Here is a 23654-nt window from a genome sequence, read left to right on the forward strand (position 1 = left end):
AGGACATACTAGGCCTTATTTCTAGATTGACTTTCTATTGAGCCAATCTCCCTCTTTTTCTGCACCCAACCACTGGAAAACTAAATGTGGGAGTACAGAAGAGGTATCTCTGGTAGAATCACATCTTTGGGGCTCTCTTGCCATAGAGTGAAGGGGCCACATGAAATGGGGAGAACCACAGAGAGGACAGGCCCTTTGCTCCCCATTCTAGTGTACAGCTGTCTATCTTTCCTCACAGATGCTGGGTGCCTGTCTTCCTGGCAGAGGGGGGCGGGGGTGTCTGGAAGTGTGGAAGCACACGGGAGTGGGGGCAGCCTGCTCTGACCCTAGCAGGGAGGAGTGAGGGGCAAGGGGGGGGGTCACGGCCTCCAGCTCACTGGTCTCAGGCCACTTAAGAGTGGTGAATCAAGGAGTAGACAGTTGGAGCTGTGTGAGCAGGAAGCAGGGTTGAGTGGAGCAGGGTCCCACCCCAGTCCCCTTCAAAGCCACCCCACCACCACATCAGCAGACTGTGGGAAAGGAGCCAATTTATGAAATTAAATAAGTCCACGGAAGGAGTGAAAACTGTGGGCCAGGGAACCTTGACCCTGGCTGGGTCCAGCACAGCTGGTGCACAGCACCCCACACCATCCCCCACTCTTCCCCCCTCCCAGGAGGGGGCTTAAATAGGCCAGGCCCCTGCCCAGCAGCCAGGGGTCCCAGGACCTAGGGGGGGCAGAAGTCTGAGAAGTAGGGGTGCTGCAGGGCCTCCTCTGCCGAGATGCGCTGCACGGGGTTACACTTCAGGAGGTTCTGGAGATGGAGGAAAGGCGGGGCAGGCTCAGGCTGGATCAGGTTAACCTACAGCCCGACCCTCCCAGAATCCCTCTGGACAAGCATCCCACCCTTCCATTTCTGGGCACCCTACCTGTAGCAAGTCCCTCCCTGTGGCATTGAGCTTGGGCACGACATTCACCAGGGACGTGGTGGCTGGGTACATCGGGTAGGGCTGCAGAGAAGTAGGGAGAATCAGACCAGGGAATGAGATTGCAGTGATCAAAGGGACCACAGTACACCATGACCTCCCCCTCCATTCCCTGGCACACCTTATAGTCTGGCAGCTTCGTCATTGCAGGCCACTGCTCTTCAGTGGGTGTCCCTAGCAGCGTGTCCATGGGGTCAAGGGTCACTCATAAGGAGGGGTGCATCTGCACCTCACAAGCAGAGCGTGAAGGGTTCTTCCTTCCTGGGTGGGAACCCTCGCACCTGTCTCCCCTCTTCCCCCACCCCCAGCCCAGCATTCATTGCACCTACCCAGTGTTCAAGTCAGCCCTGCCTCTGCTGTCTGTGGTCCAGAGCCCAGGGCTCTCTCACAGACTCTACTCACCCTGTTCTGGCTTCTTTATCCTAAGGATTCACCTGCTGTCCTTTAGCAGCCTCGCCACAGGGCCCTCCTTTCTACAGTGTGCACCTTTCCACCTTCAGAAGCCTCAGACTCCCTTCCTGGCCCAGCCACCACCTGGCTCACCCTTGGTCCAAGCTTCCAGCCACTCCCCTCCTAAAGAGAGGATAAGGATGGCAGAGCAAGGACGGAAGGGTGAGGGGAGTGGAAGGATATCGGAAGATCCTCTTCAGTTGGTCATCTACATCATTGCCAGGGAAAAGAGGCCGCCCAGCATTGGCCAGCTCTAGAGGCAAGAGAGGGGAGAAGCCATGACACATGCAGCACCCCTCACTCAGAGGTGCCCCAGTGCCTTCCATTGCAGCCCCAGGAGCCCCACTCTCTTCCTCCACCCAGGACCCCCTAGACCCTGTTTGTCAACCTAAACAAGTCCCTCTACAGAGCCCCACACATCACCTGCAAAGATGCAGCCGGCTGACCACATGTCGATGGACGTGGAGTACAGCTTGGCCCCAAAGAGGACATCCGGTGGGCGGTACCACAGAGTGACCACCTGGAGAAGAACCCACCCACCGGAACCCCCCACTTAGAGAGCTAGGAAAAAGGCTGGAGAAAGCTCACAGGTGAGAGGAAAACAGACGGTGCTGTGGATCCCAGAGTAGGGAATGAGAGGCCCACGGGGACTCACCCCATATCCCATCTCCTAGGCTCACCTCAGCGGAGTAACAGCGGACTGGAATACCAAAGGCTCGAGCCAAGCCAAAATCAGCCAATTTCAGTTCCCCATTCTGAGGGGAAATGGGAGGGCACATGGAAAGGGGGTCTGAAACCATCTGAAGCAAGCTGCAGCTCCCTGTCCCCAATCCTGCTCAACTCCATGCTCCAAAACCCTGGCTCCAGCCTCTGTGCCCCCAGAGCAGTACCCTGTTTATGAGAAGATTCTGGGGCTTCAGGTCCCTGTGTAGCACATTGCGGCTGTGACAGAATCCCAGGCCTTTCAGCAGCTGGAACAGGAATGACTGGAAAGAAGCAGAGAAGATGCAGTCAGAGCCCTGGGTGAGCCAGACGTCAGTGACTCACGCCTGCGATCCTCGCTACTCAGGAGGCTGAGATCTGAGGATGGCGCTTCAGAGCCAACCCATGCATGAAAGCCTGTGAGACTCTTCTCTCCAATTAACCACCAGAAAACCGGAAGTGGCTCAAGTGGGAGCGTGGTAGCCTTGAGCTGAAGAGCTCAGGGACAATGTCCAGGCCAAAAGTTCAAGCCCTATGACTCACAAAAACAAAAACGAGCTGTGTTGGGATGGAAACGTAGCTTCGTGGTAGAGTGCTTGCCTTGCATACATGAAGCCCTGGGATCAATTCCTCAATGCCATATATAAAGAAAAAGCCAGGCGTGATGCTGTGGCTCCAGGAGTAGAGTGCTAGCCTTGAGCAAAAGCAGCTCGGGGACAGTGCCCCCATACCCAGAGTTCAAGTCCTAGGACTGACCCCCCCCCCAAAAAAAAAAAAGAGAGAGAGAGAGAGAGCTGTGGCTCAAGGAGGTAGAGCCAGCCTTGAACAAAAAAACTATGGGTCAGTGCCCAGGCGCTGAGTTCAAGTCCCAGTTCTAGCACACATGCACACACATTCGGACACCCCCTCACACACTCTGGGTAAGAGGCTGTGCCCTAAAGCTGGCCTTGTCCTCTCCTTTTATGCTGTTCCCTACCTCTCACCTAATTTACAGCACCACGCTCGGTGGAACACAATTTAGCCACTCTCCAGGGCCTATGTTGCAAGGCATTGGGCATTAGTGGTTCTGCTCTCACCTTTCTGGACCTCCCAGGCTAGTTGGCAGGCCTTTCTTCCTTCCTCCTCTGCGTGGCTGTACCCTAGCACACACCACATTCATCAACAAAATACAGTACGGTGCTGTAGTAATTCAGGATCTGCCTTCCTGGGCCAAACCAACTGATCTTAGTCTAGAATGTGTCTGGTATGCAGTGAAATATTCAGACAGTACTGCTTTGGTTTTTTTGAGATCTTGCCTCAAACTTAGGGCTCTCCTGCCTCAGCCTACAGCATGCTGGAACAACAGGTGTACATCATCAATTCCAGCTGGTATTTGTTGAATGAATGTTTATGTAGAAGTCTCCTCATCTCGATACAAATAAAATAAATCACCGCCAACAGAGTGGTACTGTGCAAGTCAAAAGACACCACACGCAAGGCACCTATGGCTCACACCTGTAATCCTAGCTACTCAACCTGGATCCAAGGGTCGAGGTTCAAAGCCAGACTGAGTGGGAAAGTCTGTGAACGTCTTATTTCCAAATTAACAGCCAGAAAACTGGAAATGGGTGCTGTGGTTCAAGATGGTAGAACACTAGTCTTGAGTAAAGAGAGAGAGAGAGAGAGAGAGAGAGAGAGAGAGAGAGAGAGAGAGAGAGAGGGAGAGGGAAGGGAACATGCCTACTAAGTCTGGAAGTTTCTGGAAGGCATAAACAATGTTCTTTTTTTTTTTTTTTTGTGGGTCATGGGGCTTGCACTCAGCCTGGGCGCTATCCCTGGGCTCTTCAGCTCAAGGCTACCACTCTACCTCTGGGCCTGGCATTGTCTCTGAGCTCTTCAGCACAAGGCTACCACCCTATGCTTGAGCTTAGCCCCACTTCCCATTTTCTAGAGATTAATTGGAGATAAGAGTCTCAAGTTCTTTTGTGCCAGGGGTTGGCTTTGAACCTTGATCCTCAGATCTCACCTCCTGAGTAGCGAGGATTACAGGTATGAGCCACCGCACCTACAACAAGGTTCTACTGATAACCCAATCTTGTAGTCTAGAAGTACTTACAGTGTATACAGACCAACTCCAGCCTCAGTGAGTCCCCAGGACCCCCGTCCCCTCACCTTCACAATCTCAGGGTCCAGGTCACCATTGCAGCTGTCAAAATACTTCTTCAGGTCCTATAAAGGGACGAGGGTAAAACCAAGGGATAGAATTTATCTTCAGTCTGGGCCTCTATAACTTCCCAAGATCCACTCCCCACCCCACCCCACCCCGCCCCCCAGCCTCTCTTTCACCTGATCACAGAACTCAAAGACCAAAGTCAGCTTCTTGTCACTATGCAGGACATCATGAAGCCTAGAGAGAAGGAAGATCTCAGCCAGGTTCCCGGTGGGTCCCTAACAGCCTAATACCAACCTAGTACAACATGAGGCCTCTACCCCCTCCAACCAGCCAATAAAAGCAAGAAGGGCCTGCAGAGCACACACCTGACGATGTTCTTGTGCTTCAGTTCCTTGAGTAGGCAGATCTCCCGGAGTGCTGAACTTGGTACACCCTACACATGGGAGGGAGCCAGGGGGCAGCTGTCGCAGACCATCCGGCCCAGACTTTGACTCCCATCCCCCCATGCCCTCCCTGATCCTACCTCATCATCATCATCCAGCCTTACTCGCTTCAGAGCCACAATCTCATGGGTCTCCCGGTTTTTGGCCTTGAACACTGTTCCATAGGTACCTGAGGGAAGGAGGTCATGGATAAGTGAAAGGATGGCTATCTTTTCTCACCCCAGGAAATCCCTCTTGGGAAACCGAGAGCAGCACTTGTGCAGGGAAAGGTTTCAGGGTAGAGGCCAGCTTTGTGGGTGAGGATGTGGTTGTAGGAAAGTACGAGGTGCTAGCACAGGGTCAAGGGTCCTGGTAGGAGGGAGAATCTTCCTAACAGAGCTCCATAATCATGGCAGTCCACCAAGAGGGTCTGGAAACAGGGATGAGTCTGGGAGAGAAATGAGGGCCTGCAAAAATGGTGAGATTGGGGGTTTTCAGCGAACTGAACCTGGGGTCGAGGTTTGCAAGTGGTGCTGAAGCTGAGAGTGGGAAATGCAGAAAGTGCCGTGGTTGGGAGGTCAGATCTACAAGCTGGGAGTGGGCGTCTAGGGGCAAGCATAACGGGGAAACTGACGTCTGTAAGGAGGCTGAGCCCAGGGGCCAGGGCTTCTGCCCGTGGTGAGGTCGGAGCCTGCTGGTATGGACTGCTGAGGGGAGCCAGGGCAGCCAAGAATGCTGAGGGTCTGCAGAAGACCTGGCAGGAACATCTCGTGGTTCCATTACCTTCCCCAATCTTCTCCAGTTTCTCGTATTTCTGCATCCCGGCGGCCGCGGGGACCCCTACGGGCCCTCGGTTCTAAGACTCCAGCCCCGGCGTTGCAGAGGAGGCGGCACCCCAGCTCCGGCCCCGCCCTCCCCTGGTGTCTGAGCAGGGGCTTCTGGAACTTGTAGTCCCTGTTGGGGCCATGTTTCCCAGAAATGTCTTGGGGCGGCGGGCACTAGAACTACAACATCCAGCAGGCTGTGTTCAGGCAGTCTGCGGCGCTCGACTCCCGGGACCAGGTTCCATCGTGGAGGCCAACGTGGACTTCAAGTCCCAGAGAGCACCGCGTGCGTGTGCGCCTTCCGGGATTCTCCGCGGCGGCGCGCCCGCGACTCCCAGGGTGCCCTGCTCTTGTTATTCCTCTTCGGGGCTCCCAGTCTCACCCGTTCGGGAACTACGCGTTCCAGAATGCCGCGGGAGGGGCGTGGGGGGGGGACGGCCTGGATCCCGGGCGCAGTCCGTGCTGAGCCTGGCTCCGGGCCGCTTGGTCGGGTTGCGATCCCAGCGACCTCCTGACCCCCTCCGCCCGAGTCTCTGCCTGTCCCCAGGCCGCCACCCAGTGACGCAGGGCTAATTGCGGGGGACGGCTCTGATCGGTGCCCTACGGCCGCTGACCGCACAGGGGCCAGCCGACCACAAGTCGGGGCAGCGTTAGGAGCTGGATCCGAGTGGAGACGCGCCCCCCGGACCCCAGCTGCTCCCCTGTGGCGTGCCAGGGCGAGCTGGCCGGAGCCGGGGCGGGGGGGGGGGGGGAGCTGGTCCCCCGTCGGGCCAGCCAGGGTGGGGCCCGCGAGGGCCGGCAGGTTGGTTGCCCTCCTCGACAGACACGACCACAGACGGAGGGTGCCCGGGGAGCAGCCTTGACCTCATCCCGCGGAGGGTTGATTACAGATCGTCCCGCCCGGCTCTCTAATTGTCTCGTGATTGCATTCCTGAGGGCTGTGCTCCGCGTGCAGACGGCGGCGCCCCCCGCGCCGAGCCCGGGCTCGTGCGCTCCCTCGCGGCACGATGATTCGTCCACGAGGCAGACCCACGCGAGAAGCGTGCCCGGGTCTGGAATGGTTGATCACTGAGTTAGGGCCACGAGATGACACCCCGAGGTTTTATTAAAGAGATACGTGTCGGGTACGAGCGGGGCTCCGTTCAGAGGAAGGCGGGGGGGGGGGGGGCTCCCCAGGACTTCCCCCGGTCCACCGCAGCTCGGGAGAATGGGCCGCCGATCTCCTGCGCTCTCACCAAGCCACCCCGCGTTTCACCGCGTTGGGGGCGGTGAGGGGGCGACACAGGGGGTTCCTAAGCGCGACGGGTCTCCATCTCGGATTCCCGGGGTGTCCCGCGCCGTTGGGGCCACGCGTGAGGCGGACTTCTCTCCGCCCCGAGGTGCCATCCGTAACGGAGCCGAGCGCCGCGGTCCCGGGGGCGCCGGCGTCCCGAGCGGGGAGGCGCCGCGCCGGGCCGGGAAGCGCGCCCCCGCCGCCGGCCCTCCGAGCGCCACGCCGGGGGCGCGCACGGCGCGCGGGGGGGCGCGCACGCTGGGGGCCGGCCTGCCCGCGGCGCGGGGGAAAGTTGAGTTGGGAGAAGTTGGGAGCGGCGGGGGCGCGCCCTGGAGTGGGCATCGGGAAGCCGTCGGGAGCGCGCGAGGGCGCCAGCGGACCCGCAGAGACCCCGAGACCCCCGGGGCACGAAGGCCAGCGCGAGCGGGTGAGCGGGGAGGTGGAGGCGGGGGAGGGCCCGGGGCGGCGGAGGGAGGAAGGGAGGGGGAGCTCGGGACTCGAGCGGGGCGGGAGTGGAAGGGGAGGAAAGGGCGGAGACCGGGTTTCGGGGAGCGGGATGGGGGGCCCCCGGCGCCGCGTCGGCCGGAGCGGGGATTCGGGGATCCGCTTCCCGGGGCGCCGCGTCCCCCGCCCCCGGGAGGGGGGTCGTCGTCTCCCGGCGGGGCCGCCGCGGCTCCCGCGCGCTTTTGGGCGGGCTCCTGACGGCCCTGTCCCCCGAGACTTGGCTTCAGCGCCCCTCAGCCCCGTCCCGGCGCCCGGGACCGGGTGGCTGGAGCCCTCCGCCCCCCCAGCTCTCGGCTGGGAGGCGGAGCCGGGGAGGAGGGGGGGGGTGGCAGGTCAGGTCGGGACAAGGGGTCAGGCCGCAGAGGGAGCCGCCGGGTGGGATGGGAAACGTCCGGCCCGGGGCCTGGACCTGACTCGGGGCACTGCGCGGTCTGGGCGGGGAGCTCGGTGCCGGGGTGAGGCTGTCGCCGCCTGAAATCCCAGGGTCCGCTTGCCACCCTCCCCCGGCCTGGTCCTCCGCACGGCTGTGGAATGTGCGGATTCACGTGGGACGTGGTCCATGCCCGATGGGGGTCGGGGCTGCTAATCCTTCGGGCAGGGGCAGAGATGCTAATCCCCCGGGCGGGTTGGGGCCGGTCCCCGGAATGTGCCCCCACCCGGATTATGGGCCCCGATGCCCTGGACAGAGGCTGCTTTGTGCTCCGGGACAGCGGGGGAGGCGGCGTGGGGGCGTGGGGGGAGGAGCGGGAGGGAGTGCAGAGGGCACCTGCCGGGGGCGTGGGCCGACCCCCCACCCCTCCTCAGCGGCCCCCCCAGGACGCTGCTCTGTCCTGGCTGGAGGCTGCCAGGAGCGGGGGAGCCGTCAGTTGAGTTGGGGTGCCTGCCAGGAACACGTCCCTCCGGCTCCACACCCTGGGCTGACCTCCCCCCACCCTTATTCTTTTGCCTCTATGCGGACCTGTCTGTTTTTTCCTAAGTAGCTTGAAGTACAACAACCCCAACTCCCCACATGAAAGGGGCTTCCTGTTAACACCTTCAGAGACCCTTTGGTGCTGGATGTACTGCCACTAGGAATGCGGATGGGATTGGCCCTGATTGGGTTCCTCCCCTGCAGCCTAACTGCTCCAGCACCCCACCCCAAATAATGTCCCCTGCGTCCCCTACAGTCACAATCAGGAGGAAGGCGGCCGGCACTCATTTTTTCCTGACCCCGCTTGGGGGAGGGGAGGGATGGGGATTGCTTCTCAGAATTTCTGTGCCCACCCCCTCCAGGTCATCACTTGTTCCCCCATTATAAAGCTGCGTCCAGCCTGAGCCCACTGCCCACCCCTTTCTCCCTCCCACTGAACAAGTGGACCTGGGGGAGGGGCACCTCCCTGCCTGCCTACCTTGGGGAAGGGGTATCCCCTCCTAACTAGCCAGCTCCCTGTCGGCCCTCTTGGACTTTCCCGAGTTCTTTCCTGCAGTCTCCTTTCTGTCTGTCTAGGCAGCTGGCCCTGTCTCTGCTCTGCAGGGTGTCTCCCTCTCCACCACGCCCCTCTCTGGTCTCAGGCCCACCTCCCAGGCTGAGTTCCTGTTTCTGCCTGACCCTTTACTCCCGTTCTTTCTGAGTTTGTTCTTTCTCAGTTCATTATCTCTCCCTCCCTCATCTCTGTTTCTTTCTCTCCTGGGCTGGGCCTTGACTCCTTCCTCCCTCATTTTTTTTGCAGCCTCTCCCCATTCCTCTGTCTCCTCTCTGTTCTGTCTCTGTCCCCCTGGTGACCCACTTTGCCTCAGTCTTCCATTAGTCTTCCCTATTCTGGCTGCAAATACCTCTCCTCTCTGCTCTGGCCGCCACTAAGAGCCACTCTAAGGCCCTTTACAGGCAGGGCACTGTCCTGAGCACTGAGTGGCAGCAGCTGGGGGCTCCAGTTTTCCTGGGGCCAGGTGCCCTACCTACATGGAGACCCGGCCTCTCCCCAACCCAGGTTATGCCTCCACCTTGTTGCCCTGAAAGCCGAAGTGACAGCGAAAAGGGCTAAGATTTGGCCATGAGCAGCGCCCCCAGGCGCCCCGCCTCGGGTGGGGATTCCTTGCACATGGTGAGTACTGGGGTCACTGGGCCCCCCAGGCCAGAGGTGCTCCAGCTGGATGGGTTGCAGGGTGGCTGTTCTGAGGAGGCTTTGGGGGACTGGAGAGAGGAGGCACCACTCTGCACCCTGACCTTGCAGGAGTGGGAAAGTGCTGGCCTGGGGTAAGTCTGGGACAGGTAGTTGAGGCTGTTTCCTGATGCCCTGTGCGGTAGTTTGGCCTCCGTGGGACGGGAACTTTGGGGACTTTCGGTCTCATCCAGTGACCCCTCTGACCTGTGGTGAGGTATTGTGGTCTGTTGTTGGGTGATGGTTACTGTGCACCACAGTTCTGGGCTGAGCTCGCCAGTCTCGCCCGGGCCCCGCCCCCGCCCCGCCCCTGGCCTTTGGGTGCCACCTAGGCCCGCCCCTCCTGTCCCCACGTGGCCATCGCCCAGCGTGGTCCTCTCCTGATTTTCCTAAGAAGTCTAATGATTAACCCCAGAGCCACAATCAGCTCAGTATTGGTCACTTGGGCCCAGCTGGGCATGTGACTGGAAAGGGGCCTGGCAGGTGCCCTCCTCCTGCCTCCCAGGTTCGCCTCGGCTGCCATGGACTTCTTCCTGCGGCCTCAGGTGCCAGGGGTCCTTGACCCACCATTACTCGGTCCCCCTAGCCCCTCGTCCTGGTGACATGCTTCTGCCCGTGCTTCCTCTTGCCTGGCTGCTTCTGGTGGGAATGGGGCCGGTTGCTTGAGGGAGCCCGCTGGAGCTGCCGGCCCGGGCCAGGCAGATGTCCCCACTGAAGACGCTGGCCCTGCATCCTCTCCCGACCCAGCCCCTGCCAACCCCAGCTGCTTTGTGCACCCCCACCCCTGCATGTCTCCCCAAGACCCACCCTTCTCTTCTGGCTCTGCTTTAGTGCTTGGCACAACCAGGGAGGGGGCTGCATGCCCCGCCCTTGGAGGGCCTGATGCCCTTCAGGTCCTGAAGCTCTTGAGCAAATATTTGAGACCAGCAGGGGGCTGGCGGCAGGGCGCTGGAGGGCTGGACCGAGACTGCCTGGTTGCAGCTGGCCAGGCTGAGCCCCGGGGTACTGCAGTTCCTGCCCCATGCTGGCCCTGCTGGTGCTGCCTGCGATTGCAAGCCTGCAGGATGACTCAGGTGGGGGGAGTGGGGGTGGGGAGAGGGGCGGGGCCAGATGACTGAGGAGCCAAGTGGGACCAGCAGGGTGGAGGTGCTTAGCTGGGGGACTCTTCCCTAGCCAGGCGAGCCCATACTTTCATGGCCATGGAGATCTGGATTTGACTCAGACCAACTTGGCAGCAGCTAGCTTGGGTACCTCCAGAAGTCACTTTTGGGGCTCAGCAGTTGTGCTGCAGCTGGAAGGAATTTCTTCACCTTTCCCCACCTAACATGGCCCAGTCTGTACACGGACAGGGTCTAGGCTGCTGAGGGGAGGGGGGACTGGGTCCCTGCAGCAACTGCTGGGGAATCCCAGCTCCCTGAGCTCCCTGGCACTAGGCAGGCTGGGACCCCGAGGTGTCATTCCCAGCCAGGCCTTCTGTCCTCTTCACAGTCAGAACCAGAGAGTGTGGGCCCGGGGACACCAGGCTTCCCCCAGCCGGAGGAAGATGATCTGCATCGCACCCTGGGCGTAGAGCGGTTTGAGGAGATCCTCCAGGAGGCAGGGTCCCGCGGGGGAGACGAGCCAGGACGCAGCTATGGGGAGGAAGACTTCGAGTGTGAGCAAGCTGTCAGGGGAGGAGGGGGAGGAGGAGGCCTGGGGCTCAGTTGGACTGTCTTTCCGAGCGGGCTCTGGGTCCCAGTAGAAAGGGGCTGCCATGAGGGACCAAGATGGCAGTGGAGAATTGCTATGCCAGCCAGCAGCCAAACCTTCCTCCCCACAGACCACCGCCAGTCCTCTCACCATATCCACCACCCACTGTCCACTCATCTGCCTCCGGATGCACGCCGCCGCAAGGCTCCTCAAGGCCCAGGACGGAAGCCTCGAAGGCGTCCTGGGGCCTCGCCCACTGGGGAAACCCCCACCATTGAGGAGGGGGAGGAAGATGAGGAGGAAGCCAGTGAGGCAGAGGGGGCCCGGGCCCTCACACAGCCATCCCCTGCCTCCACACCCTCTTCTGTGCAGGTGAGTGGGGCCTGGGCTCAGGGCGGCTGGCTACGGAGCCTGGCCTGGCCTGACCTTTCCACGTGGCTGTTCCAGTTCTTTCTGCAAGAGGATGAAGGTGCTGACCGAAAGGCAGAGAGGACCAGTCCGTCTCCCCCCATGCACCTGCCTCCCCAGGAAGCGGTTCCCCGGGCCTCCAAAGGGGCCCAGACCGGGTGAGTGCCCCATTGCTGCCCATGTCCCTAGAAGACGGAGGCCACGCAGTTTCGAGAAAGCAGAGTTGAGGAGTCACTAGGCTGAGGTTCACATCCTTGCCACCCCCCAACATCTCTTTTGGCAGGTGACAGCATGAGACTGTTCTCATTGGCAGGTTCTAAACCTGATGGTTTAGAAGTCTAATCTGCCCCCCACTTGGCTGTTATCCCCTCAGTCCCTGCTCAGGCACTAGCTGGGCACTAGGTGGACCTCCCTGCACCTGCTGAGGTCCCTGAGCTCCAGAAGGGAGCTCTTGTTCTTGGGGACTTGCCAGTCTGCCCAATTGGAAACTAAATGTCATCAGGTGAAATGGAGCAGGAACATCCTCGGTGCATGCAGGGGCCTGGCTTGGGCAGAACATCAGTCCCAGGAGAGCTTTTTGCTTTTTGTGGTTTTGGTCCTGATTCTGGGGCTTAAACTCAGGGCCTGGGTGCTGTCCCTTAGCTTTTTCACTCAAGCTGGCACGCAACTACTTGAGCCACACATCTACTTTTAGCTTTTTGCTGGTTAATTGGAGAAAATAGTCTCATGAACTTTTTTTAATCCTGGGCTGGATTTGAACTGTGATCTTCAGGTCTTAGTCTCTTGAGAAGTTAGGATTGTAGGTGTGAGCCACTGGTGCCTGGCATAGTACCAGGATGTGATGAGGGTTTGGGGGCACTAGCCAGTGAAGGTTTCCTTGGAGGAAATAACTTTGAACAAAGTCTCAAGGTCACGATTATCACAGACCTGTTGTTTTCTGGGTGCCAGGCAGAGTGAAGAGCTTTGGGAGGTGAAGGGCATGGTTCCCGTGGGGGAGTGAGTGCACGAGCTCACTCGGAACCAGGATGGTAAGGGAGCTAGCAGCAGCTGGAGCTTCAGGGAAAGCCTGGCACCAGAGAGAAGAAGGGAGAGGTGGGCAAGGCTGTAGAGCCAGGGCACTCTGGCGGGTCAGGGGAAGGGACTTGGGCCCCAGCCCCTCTGGTGTTGGGAGGGAGGACGGTAAGGTGTTGGTGGAAAATGGAAGGGGCAGGCGTTGGGAGGTGACACATGCACCTTCCTCACAAGCTGGGGGAACTGGCTGTGGTCTCACAGCCTGTCTCCACATACATCAGCTCCGTGGTCCCAAGTGGAAGACCATGTAAATGTCTTGAGTCCTGCAGTGAGGGGTGGAAAGGGGCAGTGGGCACAGTGCTAAGTAATGTGAAGAAATGCTCTCAAATACCTGCCCTGAGCCATGGCCTATGGGGATGGGGATTTGTGTGCAGATGGACCTTCTGTGACGGTGGGGGGCTGCCCAGCCAGTAAGGCCAGAGCTGGCCTTCAAAGCCGCTAGTCTGCTCCTAGCAGCCCTCCTCTTCCCACATCTCCATCTCCAAGGATGGCAGCTAGGAGGAGCGGAGTGTCTGTGCCTCCCTCCCCGGCTCTCTGCATGGGGGAAGAGGCCAGCTCTCCCAGCTCACCGCTCATCCCTTTGCAGCGCGCTAATGGAGGAAGTGGTAGCAGTCGCCAGTGGTACGGCGGGGGGTGACGACGGAGGTGCTTCAGGCCGCCCCCTGACCAAAGCCCAGCCTGGGCATCGCAGCTACAACCTTCAAGAGAGAAGACGCATCGGGAGCATGACAGGGGCGGAGCAAGCACTGCTGCCCCGGGTCCCCACGGATGAGAGTGAAGCCCAGACACTGGCCACAGCTGACCTTGACCTCATGAAGAGTGGGTGCTGGAGGGGCCTGGGCCGTGTCCATTACTGGCAGGAAAGGGAGAAGAAGGAGGGAGAGCTTAACCCTGACTCCTTTCTGGTCCTCAGGTCACCGGTTTGAGGATGTGCCGGGGGTGAGGCGACACTTGGTACGGAAGAATGCCAAAGGGTCTGGGCAGAGTGCCCGAGAAGGGCGGGAACCTGGCCCTACACCTCGCGCCCGACCCCGGGCCCCCCACAAACCCCACGAGGTATGAGTCTTTGCTTCATGCTTCTTTCCCTTGCCTGTCACCTCCCTTAAGATCTGAAGCCGTGATCTGGAGCCCTCGTGTGCCTCATGCTGGGACCCACTCTGCCCTGACAGCAGACATTGCTCTGCATAGTGAGATGCCACTGCTCCTGAGGGCAAGGCCGCCTGTGGCAGTGGCAGTGAGGAGTCTGAGGAGGAGGTGCCTTCCCTTTGCTTAATCCAAGGACAGGACAAGGCCTGCAAGCAGTGCTACACTTGATTTAGAAAACCCAGTCATCTCTGGGCTCATTTGACCCTCCCAGCTACCTGGGAAGGAGGCAGCACAGGTGTTGTCGGCCATAAACTGGGGTCTGTGATTTAGCCAAGGTCACCTAGTTACTCAGTGACCCTGCCCATCTTAAAGAGTGTGGGCCTCTGCTCCTGAACTCTGACTTAGTAGTTTTTTTCAGGCTTTTTATTGAGGTATAATAGCCCTGTAGTAAATTGCATCTGTACTGAGTGTCCAGCTCAGGGACAAGCTGCACCCACGACATCTGGGTTGCCCCTGCCCAGTGGAGATCGTTCCCACCCTTGGCAAGTTCTTCCCTCCCCCGCCCTGGCAGTGGCCTGCAGAGGTGACCATGCTTTGTCATTAACACTTAGTTTTGCCAGTCCCTAATACATGTGAAAAGAATCCTGCAAGCCAGGTGCTGGCGGCTCACGCCCGTCATCCTAGCTACTCAGGAGACTGAGATGTGAGGATCAACGTTCAAAGCCAGCCCTGGCACAAAACCTGAGACTCTTATCTCCAGTTAACTTCTAGAAAACGGGAAGTGGGGCTGTCCAGCTGTCCTCCAACGTAGGGTGGTAGCCTTGAGCTGAACAGCTCAGGGACAGCGCCCAGGCCAAGCTTGAGCCCCATGACCCCCCACCGCCACCGCCCCCCCCCCCAAAAAAAAAAGAATCGTGCAAGCCAGGTGCTGGTGGCTCAGACTTGTAATCCTAGCTGTTCAGGAGGCTGAGATCTGAGGATTTGTGATTCAGAGCCAGCTGGGCAGGAAAGTTCAAGAGACTCTTTATTTCCAATAAACTACTCAGAAAAAGCTAGAAGTGGCACTGTCGCTGAAGTGATAGAACACTACCCTTGAGCATAGAGTCCCGGGGACAGATCCCCCGCCTTGAGTTCAAGCCCCAGGACTAGAAAGAAAAAAAAAAAGAGTAAATAAATAATAAAAAAAGAATTTAGAACTAGTATTGTGGCTTAACTGGTAGCATTGAGCTGAAGAGCTCAGGGACAATGCCCAGGCCCTGAGTTCAAGTCCCACAGCCGACCCCTCCAAAAAAAAAGAATTGTGCAGAATCTCATTTTGTTTGGCGCCATGGTTCTGTGGCCCAAACATGTTTACAGGTTTTCTCTTTTCTTTCCTTCCCTCCCCCGCTTTTTCTTTTTGATCCTGGTACCAGGGCTTGAACTGAGAGCCTTGTATTCTTTTTTTTTTTTGCCAGTCCTGGGCTTGAGCTCAGGGCCTGAGCACTGTCCTTGGACTTTCTCAAGGCTAGAGCTCTACCACTTGAGCCTCAGCACCACTTCTGACTTTTTTCTATGTATGTGGTACCGAGGAATCGAACCCGGGTCTTCGTGCATGCTAGGCAAGCACTCAACCACTAGGCCAAACTCCCGGCCCTTTTTTTTTTTTTTTGCCAGTCCCAGGTTTGGGCTCAGGGCCTGAGCACTGTCCTTGGACTTTCTCAAGGCTAGCACTGTACCACTTGAGCCTCATCACCACTTCCGGCTTTTTGCTATGTATGTGGTACCGAGTAATCGAACCCGGGTCTTCATGCATGCTAGGCAAGCACTCTACCACTAGGCCAAACTCCCGGCCACGAGCCTTGTATTCTTGTTTGGCTTTTTTTTTTTTTTTTGCTTTAGGCTGATGCCTCTGCACTTGGGCTACACCTCCCTTCTGACTTTCTTCTGCTGACTAGTTAGAGATGAGTCTCAAGGTCTTTTTTAATTTAATTTAATTTATTTATTTATTTTTTGGTTGGTTGTAGGGCTTTGAACTCTGGGCCTGGGCCCTGTCCCTGAGCTCTTCAGCTCAAGGCTACTGCCCTACCCCTGGAGCCACAGTGCCACTTCTGGTTTTCTGGCGGTTATTTGGAGATAAGAGTCTCAGACTTTAGTGCCCAGGCTGTCTTTGAACTGTGATCCTCAGATTTCAGCCTCCTGAATGGCTAGGATTACAGGCTGAGCCACTGCACCTGACTCAGGGACTTTTTTCTGCCTGGGCTGGCTTTGAACCACAATCCTCAGGTCTCAGCCTGTAAGTAGCTAGGATTACACACTGGCTCAGGCTCTCTTTAACCTTGCCAGCAGCCCTTGGAGATGGGCATCATTGTTGGCATTTGTAGACCAGGGAAATCTAGTGTCATATGGGTTAGTCACAAGTAGCCAGTGTACTGTCTACCCCACCCTCTCCCCATGATCCTTTGCTCCTTGTGATACCACTTTTTCCGAGGCCCGTCTCAGGCTTGTATCCTACAGTGCCTTCTCCTCTCACGCTAAGGTGTTTGTGGAGCTGAATGAGTTGCTGCTGGATAAAAACCAGGAGCCTCAGTGGCGGGAGACGGCCCGCTGGATCAAATTCGAGGAGGACGTGGAGGAGGAAACTGAGCGTTGGGGGAAGCCTCATGTGGCCTCACTGTCCTTCCGTAGCCTTTTGGAGCTTCGCCGGACCCTGGCCCACGGTACACGCCCCACCCCCCTACTCTTAGGCCCTTTAGCTCAAGCTGTTGTTTTCTCTGTCTCTTTCCCTCCCTCTTCCCCCCCCTCCCTTCCCCGTCTCTCTGTTGAGTTGGCCGCGTTGATGATGATGTTTTGTTTCAGTACCAGAGCCTTGTACTTGCTAGGCAGGTGTTCTAGAACTTGAGCTATACTGCCCCAGACTCTTACTGGCGTTTGTGCTTTGTGCCTTACGTTTGCTAGGTAGGTGCTCTACCATTTGAGCCACACTTCCTGCCCACAAATCCGCTGTGTTTTAAGCGATAAAAGTAAGTGTTCATAAACCATTTTGATAGAAATCTTCCTGAAATTCCTGGCATGTCTTGTTAACGTCTTAGAGGATCTAGTTTGTGGCCTAACCTGTAGGACTGTATAATAAACTTCACTAAACAACCACACACACACACATGCACGCACGCACGCACGCACGCACACACACACACACATACACACACACACCCCTCCAGAGCCACATGATCTCTTTGTTTCCTCCTTCCTGTTGGGAAAGCACTCCCAGTTCTTTGAAGGCCTATTTCTAAGCAGCTGAAGACTGTGAAATCTGCTATTAGAATGGTTTCCAAAGTAAGAGTAAGTAGACTCTGAGGGAGACTCTAGAGCTTGGGTTCAGTGCCAGAGTGCGGGCGCTTTATCGTTAGGCTTTGTGATCTGTTCTGGCTGCTCTCAGGCCTTTGATTCTATTTCTTTAGTTCTTTGTCCCTGAAAGTTGACCTTGCCAGATAAATAGACTGTTAGCTTTTGAAAAGACTTTCATTTCTATATGAGACCGAGGAGAACTGTCTGGTGATTGGCCAGTGGGCTTGCTGAAACAAAGAGTCGCCAAGAAGCCTGAGATGGAGGTGATGGCTTTAGGTAGCTGAGGGCTGTCATGTGGACAAGGCAAACGTCAGCTGTGATAGTTCCAGAGGAAGAGGGCTAGGACTCTTGAGGACCGTCAGAGTGGCAGCTAAGAAGAAGAATTTTCTCACAGCAGAGGGGTCAAGTGGGCACCCCAGGTGTGATGGGGCAGGGATGGACAGACCTGAGAGAAATGATGATCTAGGCAGCAGAGGCAGAGCTGAGACACAAGCCCTGGTCCTCAATTTGTAGGCCAGTGCCCTGACACCTGGACCACAGCCACCTGGGCGCCGCATCCGCCCTCCCTCCCCCTCTCCCTCCTGCCTTCAGGGGCGATCCTTGGCCTGGGGTAAGGAGCCCTCCCTGCCCTCTCGATCGCAGGGGCTGTGCTCTTGGACCTGGATCAGCAGACCTTGCCTGGGGTGGCCCACCAGGTGGTGGAGCAGATGGTCATCTCCGACCAGATCAAGGCCGAGGACAGGGCCAACGTGCTGCGAGCCCTTCTCCTGAAGCACAGGTATGGCGCTGTGGGAACGCTGCTGCGGGCTGCCCGCCCGTCTCCAGCCCTGCGCTCACGTCCTCTGTCCTTCCAGCCATCCCAGCGATGAGAAGGACTTCTCCTTCCCCCGAAACATCTCTGCCGGCTCCCTGGGCTCCCTGCTGGGTCATCATCACGCGCAGGGTGCAGAGAGTGACCCCCATGTCACGGAGCCGCTCATTGGTGGTATTCCAGAGACCCGGCTGGACGTGGAGCGAGAGGTGAAGGGGGAGAGGGAGGAGCTGGACTGTCAAGCCTGGGGGCGGGAGGAGGTGTTGGCTGGGCTGAGCTCCATTCTGTGCCTTCCCCACAGCGTGACTTACCACCTTCAGCGCCCCCGGCGGGGATCACCCGTTCCAAGTCCAAGCATGAGCTGAAGCTGCTAGAGAAGATCCCTGAGAATGCTGAGGCCACAGTGGTCCTTGTGGGTATGTGGGGCAGGTGTGTGTGTGTGTGCACGCACACACGCACGCACGTGCACTGTGCACACATGCGTCCACGTGCACGCAGGCATAGGTCTCAGTGGCCACCTTGGGGTGGGGGCTAGAAGGACTCTGCTTCTGTTCTTACCCCCAGGCTGTGTGGAGTTCCTTTCCCATCCCACCATGGCCTTTGTGCGCCTGCGGGAGGCGGTGGAGCTGGACGCAGTGCTGGAGGTCCCTGTGCCTGTGCGCTTCCTCTTCCTGCTTCTGGGCCCCAGCAGCGCCAACATGGACTACCACGAGATCGGCCGATCCATCTCCACCCTCATGTCTGACAAGGTCAGCTCCTTGCTCTTCTGGCCCTTCTCCCTGGAGCCAGCCCCGTCCCGGCTCAACCTGGTCCCACACAACCCTGTGGCTGCCCCTGGTCCTGCCAGCGCTGCCTCTGGACTCTCCACCGCGTTCTGTGCCCTCCCCTGATCCCCATCTGCCTTGGTAGCAATTCCATGAGGCGGCCTACCTGGCAGACGAGCGGGACGACTTGCTGACTGCCATCAACGCCTTCCTGGACTGCAGCGTGGTGCTGCCGCCGTCAGAAGTGCAGGGCGAGGAGCTACTGCGTTCCGTCGCCCACTTCCAGCGCCAAATGCTCAAGAAGCGAGAGGAGCAGGGCCGGCTGCTGCCCCCCGGGGCCGGGTTGGAGCCCAAGTCTGCACAAGATAAGGGTACGCCCATGTGGGCCCTGCCAGCCAGCGGGGGCTGCGTGGGGAGGGGGAGGCTTCACGGGCGCCCTGACGGAGGCCTGGGTTGCAGCGCTCCTGCAGATGGTAGAGGTGGCGGGTGCAGTTGAAGACGATCCTCTTCGACGGACCGGCCGGCCCTTTGGGGGGCTGATCCGGGACGTGCGGCGCCGCTACCCCCACTACCTGAGTGACTTCCGTGATGCGCTCGACCCCCAGTGCCTGGCCGCTGTCATCTTCATCTACTTTGCAGCCCTGTCGCCCGCCATCACTTTTGGGGGGCTGCTTGGTAAGGAGAGGCCTTGGAGGGAGGGCAGTGTAAGCACTCGGGACCCCGCACGCAGCAGCCGCCGAGCTTGTTCCTGAACCCCTAGGAGAGAAGACGCAGGACCTGATAGGGGTGTCCGAGCTGATCATGTCTACTGCACTCCAGGGTGTGGTCTTCTGCCTGTTGGGGGCTCAGCCGCTACTAGTAATAGGCTTCTCTGGACCCCTGCTGGTCTTTGAGGAGGCCTTCTTCACGGTAAGACACCCCCACCTCCCGAGATACTGCTCTCAGTCTCAGGTCTTGGGCCTGACAGCCAACCTTGCCTTCCCAGTTCTGTAATAGCAACGAGCTGGAGTACCTGGTGGGCCGTGTGTGGATTGGCTTCTGGCTCGTACTCCTAGCCCTGCTCATGGTTGCCCTGGAGGGTAGCTTCCTGGTCCGCTTCGTCTCCCGCTTCACCCAGGAGATTTTTGCCTTCCTCATCTCTCTTATCTTCATCTACGAGACCTTCTACAAGCTGATCAAGGTGGGCAGGTCGGGATGGGAGAGGGCCTCAGGGCAGCAGGAGCCCCAAGTATCCTGGTTTTCCTTTCTAGACAGGCGGCCAGACTTACCTAATGTCCCCTGGGCCTCCAGGCCACAGAGCCCTCAAGCTAATTAGAGCTCCTTCTTCTCCTTCCTCCCTCCCCCAACCAGCTGTTGCCAGCATGCATACAATGGTTCACATCCATCTTTCAAAAACTAATACCAAGGCCCGGAGTGTGGCCTAGTGGTAGAGTGCTGGTCTAGCATGCACGAAGGCTCATGTTTGATTCCTCAGTACTACATACATAGAAAAAGCTGGAAGTGGTGCTTGCTGTGGCTCAAGTGGTAGAGTTCTAGCCTTGAGAAAGCCCAAGGACAGTGCCCAGGCCCTAAGTTCAAGCCCCAAGACTGGCCAAAAAAAAAAAGCTAATACCTAGAGTTACACTCAGTTTTATTAAAATATCAAATATCCAGGAGTATGGGGAAAGAATAGGTCACAAACCGTCATGAGACGTGAGGGACAGTGTGAGGCATGAGGGGCAGGCTTGGGTGGTGCCACCGGTGGTCCTTCTCCAGGTACCCGCAGCTCCTCTGAGCCTGGCTCACACTACATTCCCAGCAGCCTTTCTCCATCTCAGCAGCCCTGGGCCTTCCTGCAGCTCCATGTGGCTTGTGCTCACAGCTGACCTTCTGGATCATTTTTTTCTTTTCTCTGTGTGTGTGTGTGTGTGTGTGTGTGTGTGTGTGTGTGTGTGTGTGTCTGTCTGTCTGTCTGTCTGTCTGACTGACTGTCGGTGTGCCTGTTGTCTTATGTGTTCATGTGTCAGTATTACTGGGGCTTCAACTTGGAGCCTCATGATCTCTGCTTTTCCACTCAAGGCTGGTACTCTGCTGCTTGAGCCACACCTCCACTTGGATATGAGTTCCATAGACTTTGGTGTTCGTACTGGCTTTGAACTACAGGCGAGCCATGGATAATCGGATCATTTTCACTGATTATTGAAAATGATCAGTTGGCTGGGTGGCACAGTGGCTCAAGCCTATAAGCCTAGCTACTCAGGAGGCTGAGATCTGAGGATCAAGGTTCAAAGCCAGCTGGGCATAAAAGGACCTGAGACTCTTATCTCCAGTTAACATCTAGAAAATGGGAAGTGGAGCTTGGCTCAAGGGTAGGGTGGTAGCTGAAGAGTTCAGGGACAACACCCAGGCCAAGTTCAAGCCCCATGACCCACCAAAAAAAAAAAAAAATGAAAGGAAGAAAAAGAAAATGATAAGTTGGGTCATTTTCTTAAACCATCAAAACAAGTTCAAGCCAGGTATGGTAATGGAGGTAGGAAGGAGGATTGGAGTTTTGAGGCCAGCCTAGACCAGGGAGTGCCCACATCACACATGCACACACGCGCGCACACACACACATACACACACACACACACACACACACACACACACACACTGCTATAAGGCAGACTAGTCTTTCCCTTGCCGGTCCCAGCCCCACAGCATCCAGCTCAGGCCCTGAGTTCTCTCTCCAGTTCAGCTAATGGAGTTCTTTGCCGCTCTTCTCCAGATCTTCCAGGAGCACCCCCTCCATGGCTGTTCAGTCTCTAACAGCTCCGAGGCAGACGGTGATAACCTGACTTGGGCCAGGACAGCACCCACACTGGGCCCAGGCAACGAGAGCTTGGCTGGACAGACTGTGCCCGGAAGACCCCGGGGCCAGCCCAACACAGCCCTGTTGTCACTGGTGCTTATGGCGGGCACCTTCTTCATCGCCTTCTTCCTTCGAAAGTTCAAGAATAGCCGGTTCTTTCCTGGCCGGGTATGTGAGCGCAGCTCAGAGGGAGCAGCAGACGGCAAGGAGGCTGCAGGAAGCGAGGGGCTGCATTTGGCAAGATTTCTCTGAGCATGCTGCTTTCCCCTCAGATCCGACGGGTGATTGGAGACTTCGGAGTACCCATTGCGATCCTTATCATGGTGCTTGTGGATTACAGTATCGAGGATACCTACACCCAGGTAAGGGGGTGTGCCAGTGAGGACTGTGTTGCTTCTACTACTCTGGGTTCTGGGTTCCCACTCCAGCCCCCAGCCAGAGCTCATGCTGCAGCCTGGGCAGACATGAACCTCTTTCTGTGGTGTGCCCCACACATCCACCTTTCCCCGTGGCCCTCTTCCTGTAGAAGTTGAGTGTGCCCAGTGGATTCTCGGTGACAGCTCCAGACAAACGGGGCTGGATCATCAACCCGCTGGGGGAGAAGAGCCCCTTCCCCGTGTGGATGATGGTAGCCAGCCTGCTGCCCGCCGTCCTGGTCTTCATCCTCATCTTCATGGAGACGCAGATCACCACGTGAGCCTTCCCAGCTGATGGGGCTCAGGGTTGTGAAGGGGTCAGGGTGTCTGGCCAGGTTCTAGAACAACGTGGAGACCATCCCTGTGCTGGACAAAGGAGCCCAAGGGACTTGGATGCCGGGCTGGCTGGGTTTATTTCACAGGCAGCAGAAGACGCCATTTATGTTGGCCAGGGTGGGGACAGAGCCTGGCTGGGAGGGGTCCCGCAAGGTAAAGGTTTGAGGACACAGGTTCAGCGCCACGATGGACCTCTGGTTCCTACGGGGAGTGGCCGGGCACCCTGGAGAGATGATGTTCTGTGCGGCCCAGCCTCAGCGAGCCTCTCCCGCTCAGGCTGATCATCTCCAAGAAGGAGCGCATGCTGCAGAAGGGCTCCGGCTTCCACCTGGACCTGCTGCTCATCGTGGCCATGGGCGGCATCTGTGCCCTCTTCGGCCTGCCCTGGTTGGCTGCTGCCACCGTCCGCTCCGTCACTCATGCCAACGCGCTTACTGTCATGAGCAAGGCAGTGGCACCTGGGGACAAGCCTAAGATTCAGGAGGTCAAGGAGCAGCGGGTGACAGGGCTGCTGGTGGCTCTGCTCGTTGGTACGTTGCCCTTGTCCCCACCCTCTCTGTGGATTCCCAGGGCCACTGAAGGAGAAACCTGAGGCCACCGCTTCTCCTCACTTCCCCAGGCCTTTCCATGGTCATCGGCGATCTGCTCCGACAGATCCCCCTCGCTGTGCTTTTTGGAATTTTCCTGTACATGGGAGTCACCTCCCTCAATGGGATCCAGTTCTATGAGCGGCTGTATCTGCTGCTCATGCCGCCCAAGCACCACCCAGACGTCACCTACGTCAAAAAGGTGAGGGGCCTCCTGGAAGGGCCACCCCCAGACTTTGGCCAGTCCCCATCTGCAGTCTGTCCAAGCGGGCTGTGAGGTACCGAGGTACTTCCAGGCCCTCTCTGAAGAGGAAGGCTGGCCTCTGTTTTCTGGATGTGGCAAGGGGAGAGAGGGCGGGCAGCCTAGGCCCACCTTATCTCTGCCCCCAGGTTCGGACCCTGCGGATGCACCTGTTCACCGCCCTGCAGCTTCTCTGCCTGGCCCTGCTCTGGGCGGTCATGTCCACCGCTGCCTCCCTGGCCTTCCCCTTCATCCTCATCCTCACAGTGCCTCTACGAATGGTGGTGCTCACCCGCATCTTCACTGAGCGAGAGATGAAATGTGTAAGGCCCCGCCCCCGCCCCTCCCCCTCCCCCCTCCCCGGGGTGCGCCCTTCCCCAGGAAAGACCCTCACTTCCTTTCTTCTCACAGCTGGATGCTAATGAGGCAGAGCCCGTGTTTGATGAGCGTGAGGGTGTGGACGAGTACAACGAGATGCCCATGCCTGTGTAGCCGCTGCCTGGAGGGACAGTCGGGCAGAGGGAACGGGGTTGGTGGGACGGGTGTCTCTCCCTCCTCCCCCTCATTTTTATTTAAGTGATTAATAATTTAAAGTCCCCTTCTCCCCATTCCTTCAGATAAAGTGCTTCGGGCCCACCTAACCCTTCTGTCTTCATGACGGG

At 58.0% G+C, this 23654-nt stretch overlaps 2 protein-coding genes across 4 annotated transcripts; one reads left to right on the plus strand and one right to left on the minus strand.

Moving 5' to 3' along the window:
* Positions 1-510: 510 nt before the first annotated feature.
* Positions 511-5597, minus strand: Cdk5 (cyclin dependent kinase 5). Its single transcript, XM_090332447.1, has 12 exons — positions 5474-5597; positions 4792-4880; positions 4634-4701; positions 4442-4502; positions 4268-4324; positions 2305-2400; positions 2095-2169; positions 1838-1934; positions 1598-1667; positions 1086-1146; positions 908-988; positions 511-792 (listed from the first exon to the last, which is right to left on the minus strand). Exons 1-12 carry the CDS (start codon positions 5508-5510, stop codon positions 706-708), a joined length of 879 nt encoding a protein of 292 aa, XP_090188573.1. The 5' UTR covers positions 5511-5597; the 3' UTR covers positions 511-705.
* Positions 5598-6086: 489 nt separating this feature from the next.
* On the plus strand, positions 6087-23633 carry Slc4a2 (solute carrier family 4 member 2). 3 transcript variants are annotated; one of them, XM_090333541.1, is made up of 23 exons: positions 6087-6638; positions 9259-9372; positions 10918-11083; positions 11249-11490; positions 11566-11684; positions 13184-13416; positions 13511-13653; positions 16199-16379; positions 17650-17785; positions 17862-18027; positions 18120-18234; positions 18383-18567; positions 18728-18953; positions 19042-19257; positions 19343-19491; positions 19568-19762; positions 21329-21580; positions 21685-21774; positions 21939-22105; positions 22441-22694; positions 22784-22953; positions 23142-23315; positions 23404-23633. In XM_090333541.1, exons 2-23 carry the CDS (start codon positions 9322-9324, stop codon positions 23482-23484), a joined length of 3711 nt encoding a protein of 1236 aa, XP_090189667.1. In that variant the 5' UTR covers positions 6087-6638; positions 9259-9321; the 3' UTR covers positions 23485-23633. The 3 variants fall into 3 exon arrangements, with proteins under 3 accessions (XP_090189667.1, XP_090189664.1, XP_090189666.1); XM_090333538.1 differs by lacking the exon at positions 6087-6638 and adding an exon at positions 6846-7214; XM_090333540.1 differs by lacking the exon at positions 6087-6638 and having other exon boundaries at positions 7680-9372.
* Positions 23634-23654: the final 21 nt, after the last annotated feature.

Source organism: Megascapheus bottae, chromosome 5 (genome assembly GCF_031878675.1).
Source record: "Megascapheus bottae isolate mThoBot1 chromosome 5, mThoBot2.hap1, whole genome shotgun sequence".
Classification (NCBI taxonomy): domain Eukaryota; kingdom Metazoa; phylum Chordata; class Mammalia; order Rodentia; family Geomyidae; genus Megascapheus; species Megascapheus bottae.

Coding starts and splice junctions, on each gene's coding strand:
- Cdk5 (XM_090332447.1), bottom strand. CDS start 5,510: ATGCAGAAATACGAGAAACTGGAGAAGATTGGGGAAG. Junction 4,325..4,441: donor TCTTTGAGTTCTGTGATCAG/GTGAAAGAGAGG, acceptor GTCCCTTTATAG/GACCTGAAGAAGTATTTTGA. Junction 1,147..1,597: donor CAACTGAAGAGGATCTTCCG/ATATCCTTCCAC, acceptor CCCCATGGACAC/GCTGCTAGGGACACCCACTG.
- Slc4a2 (XM_090333541.1), top strand. CDS start 9,322: ATGAGCAGCGCCCCCAGGCGCCCCGCCTCGGGTGGGGATTCCTTGCAC. Junction 21,581..21,684: donor GCCGGTTCTTTCCTGGCCGG/GTATGTGAGCGC, acceptor CTTTCCCCTCAG/ATCCGACGGGTGATTGGAGA. Junction 22,106..22,440: donor ATGGAGACGCAGATCACCAC/GTGAGCCTTCCC, acceptor TCTCCCGCTCAG/GCTGATCATCTCCAAGAAGG.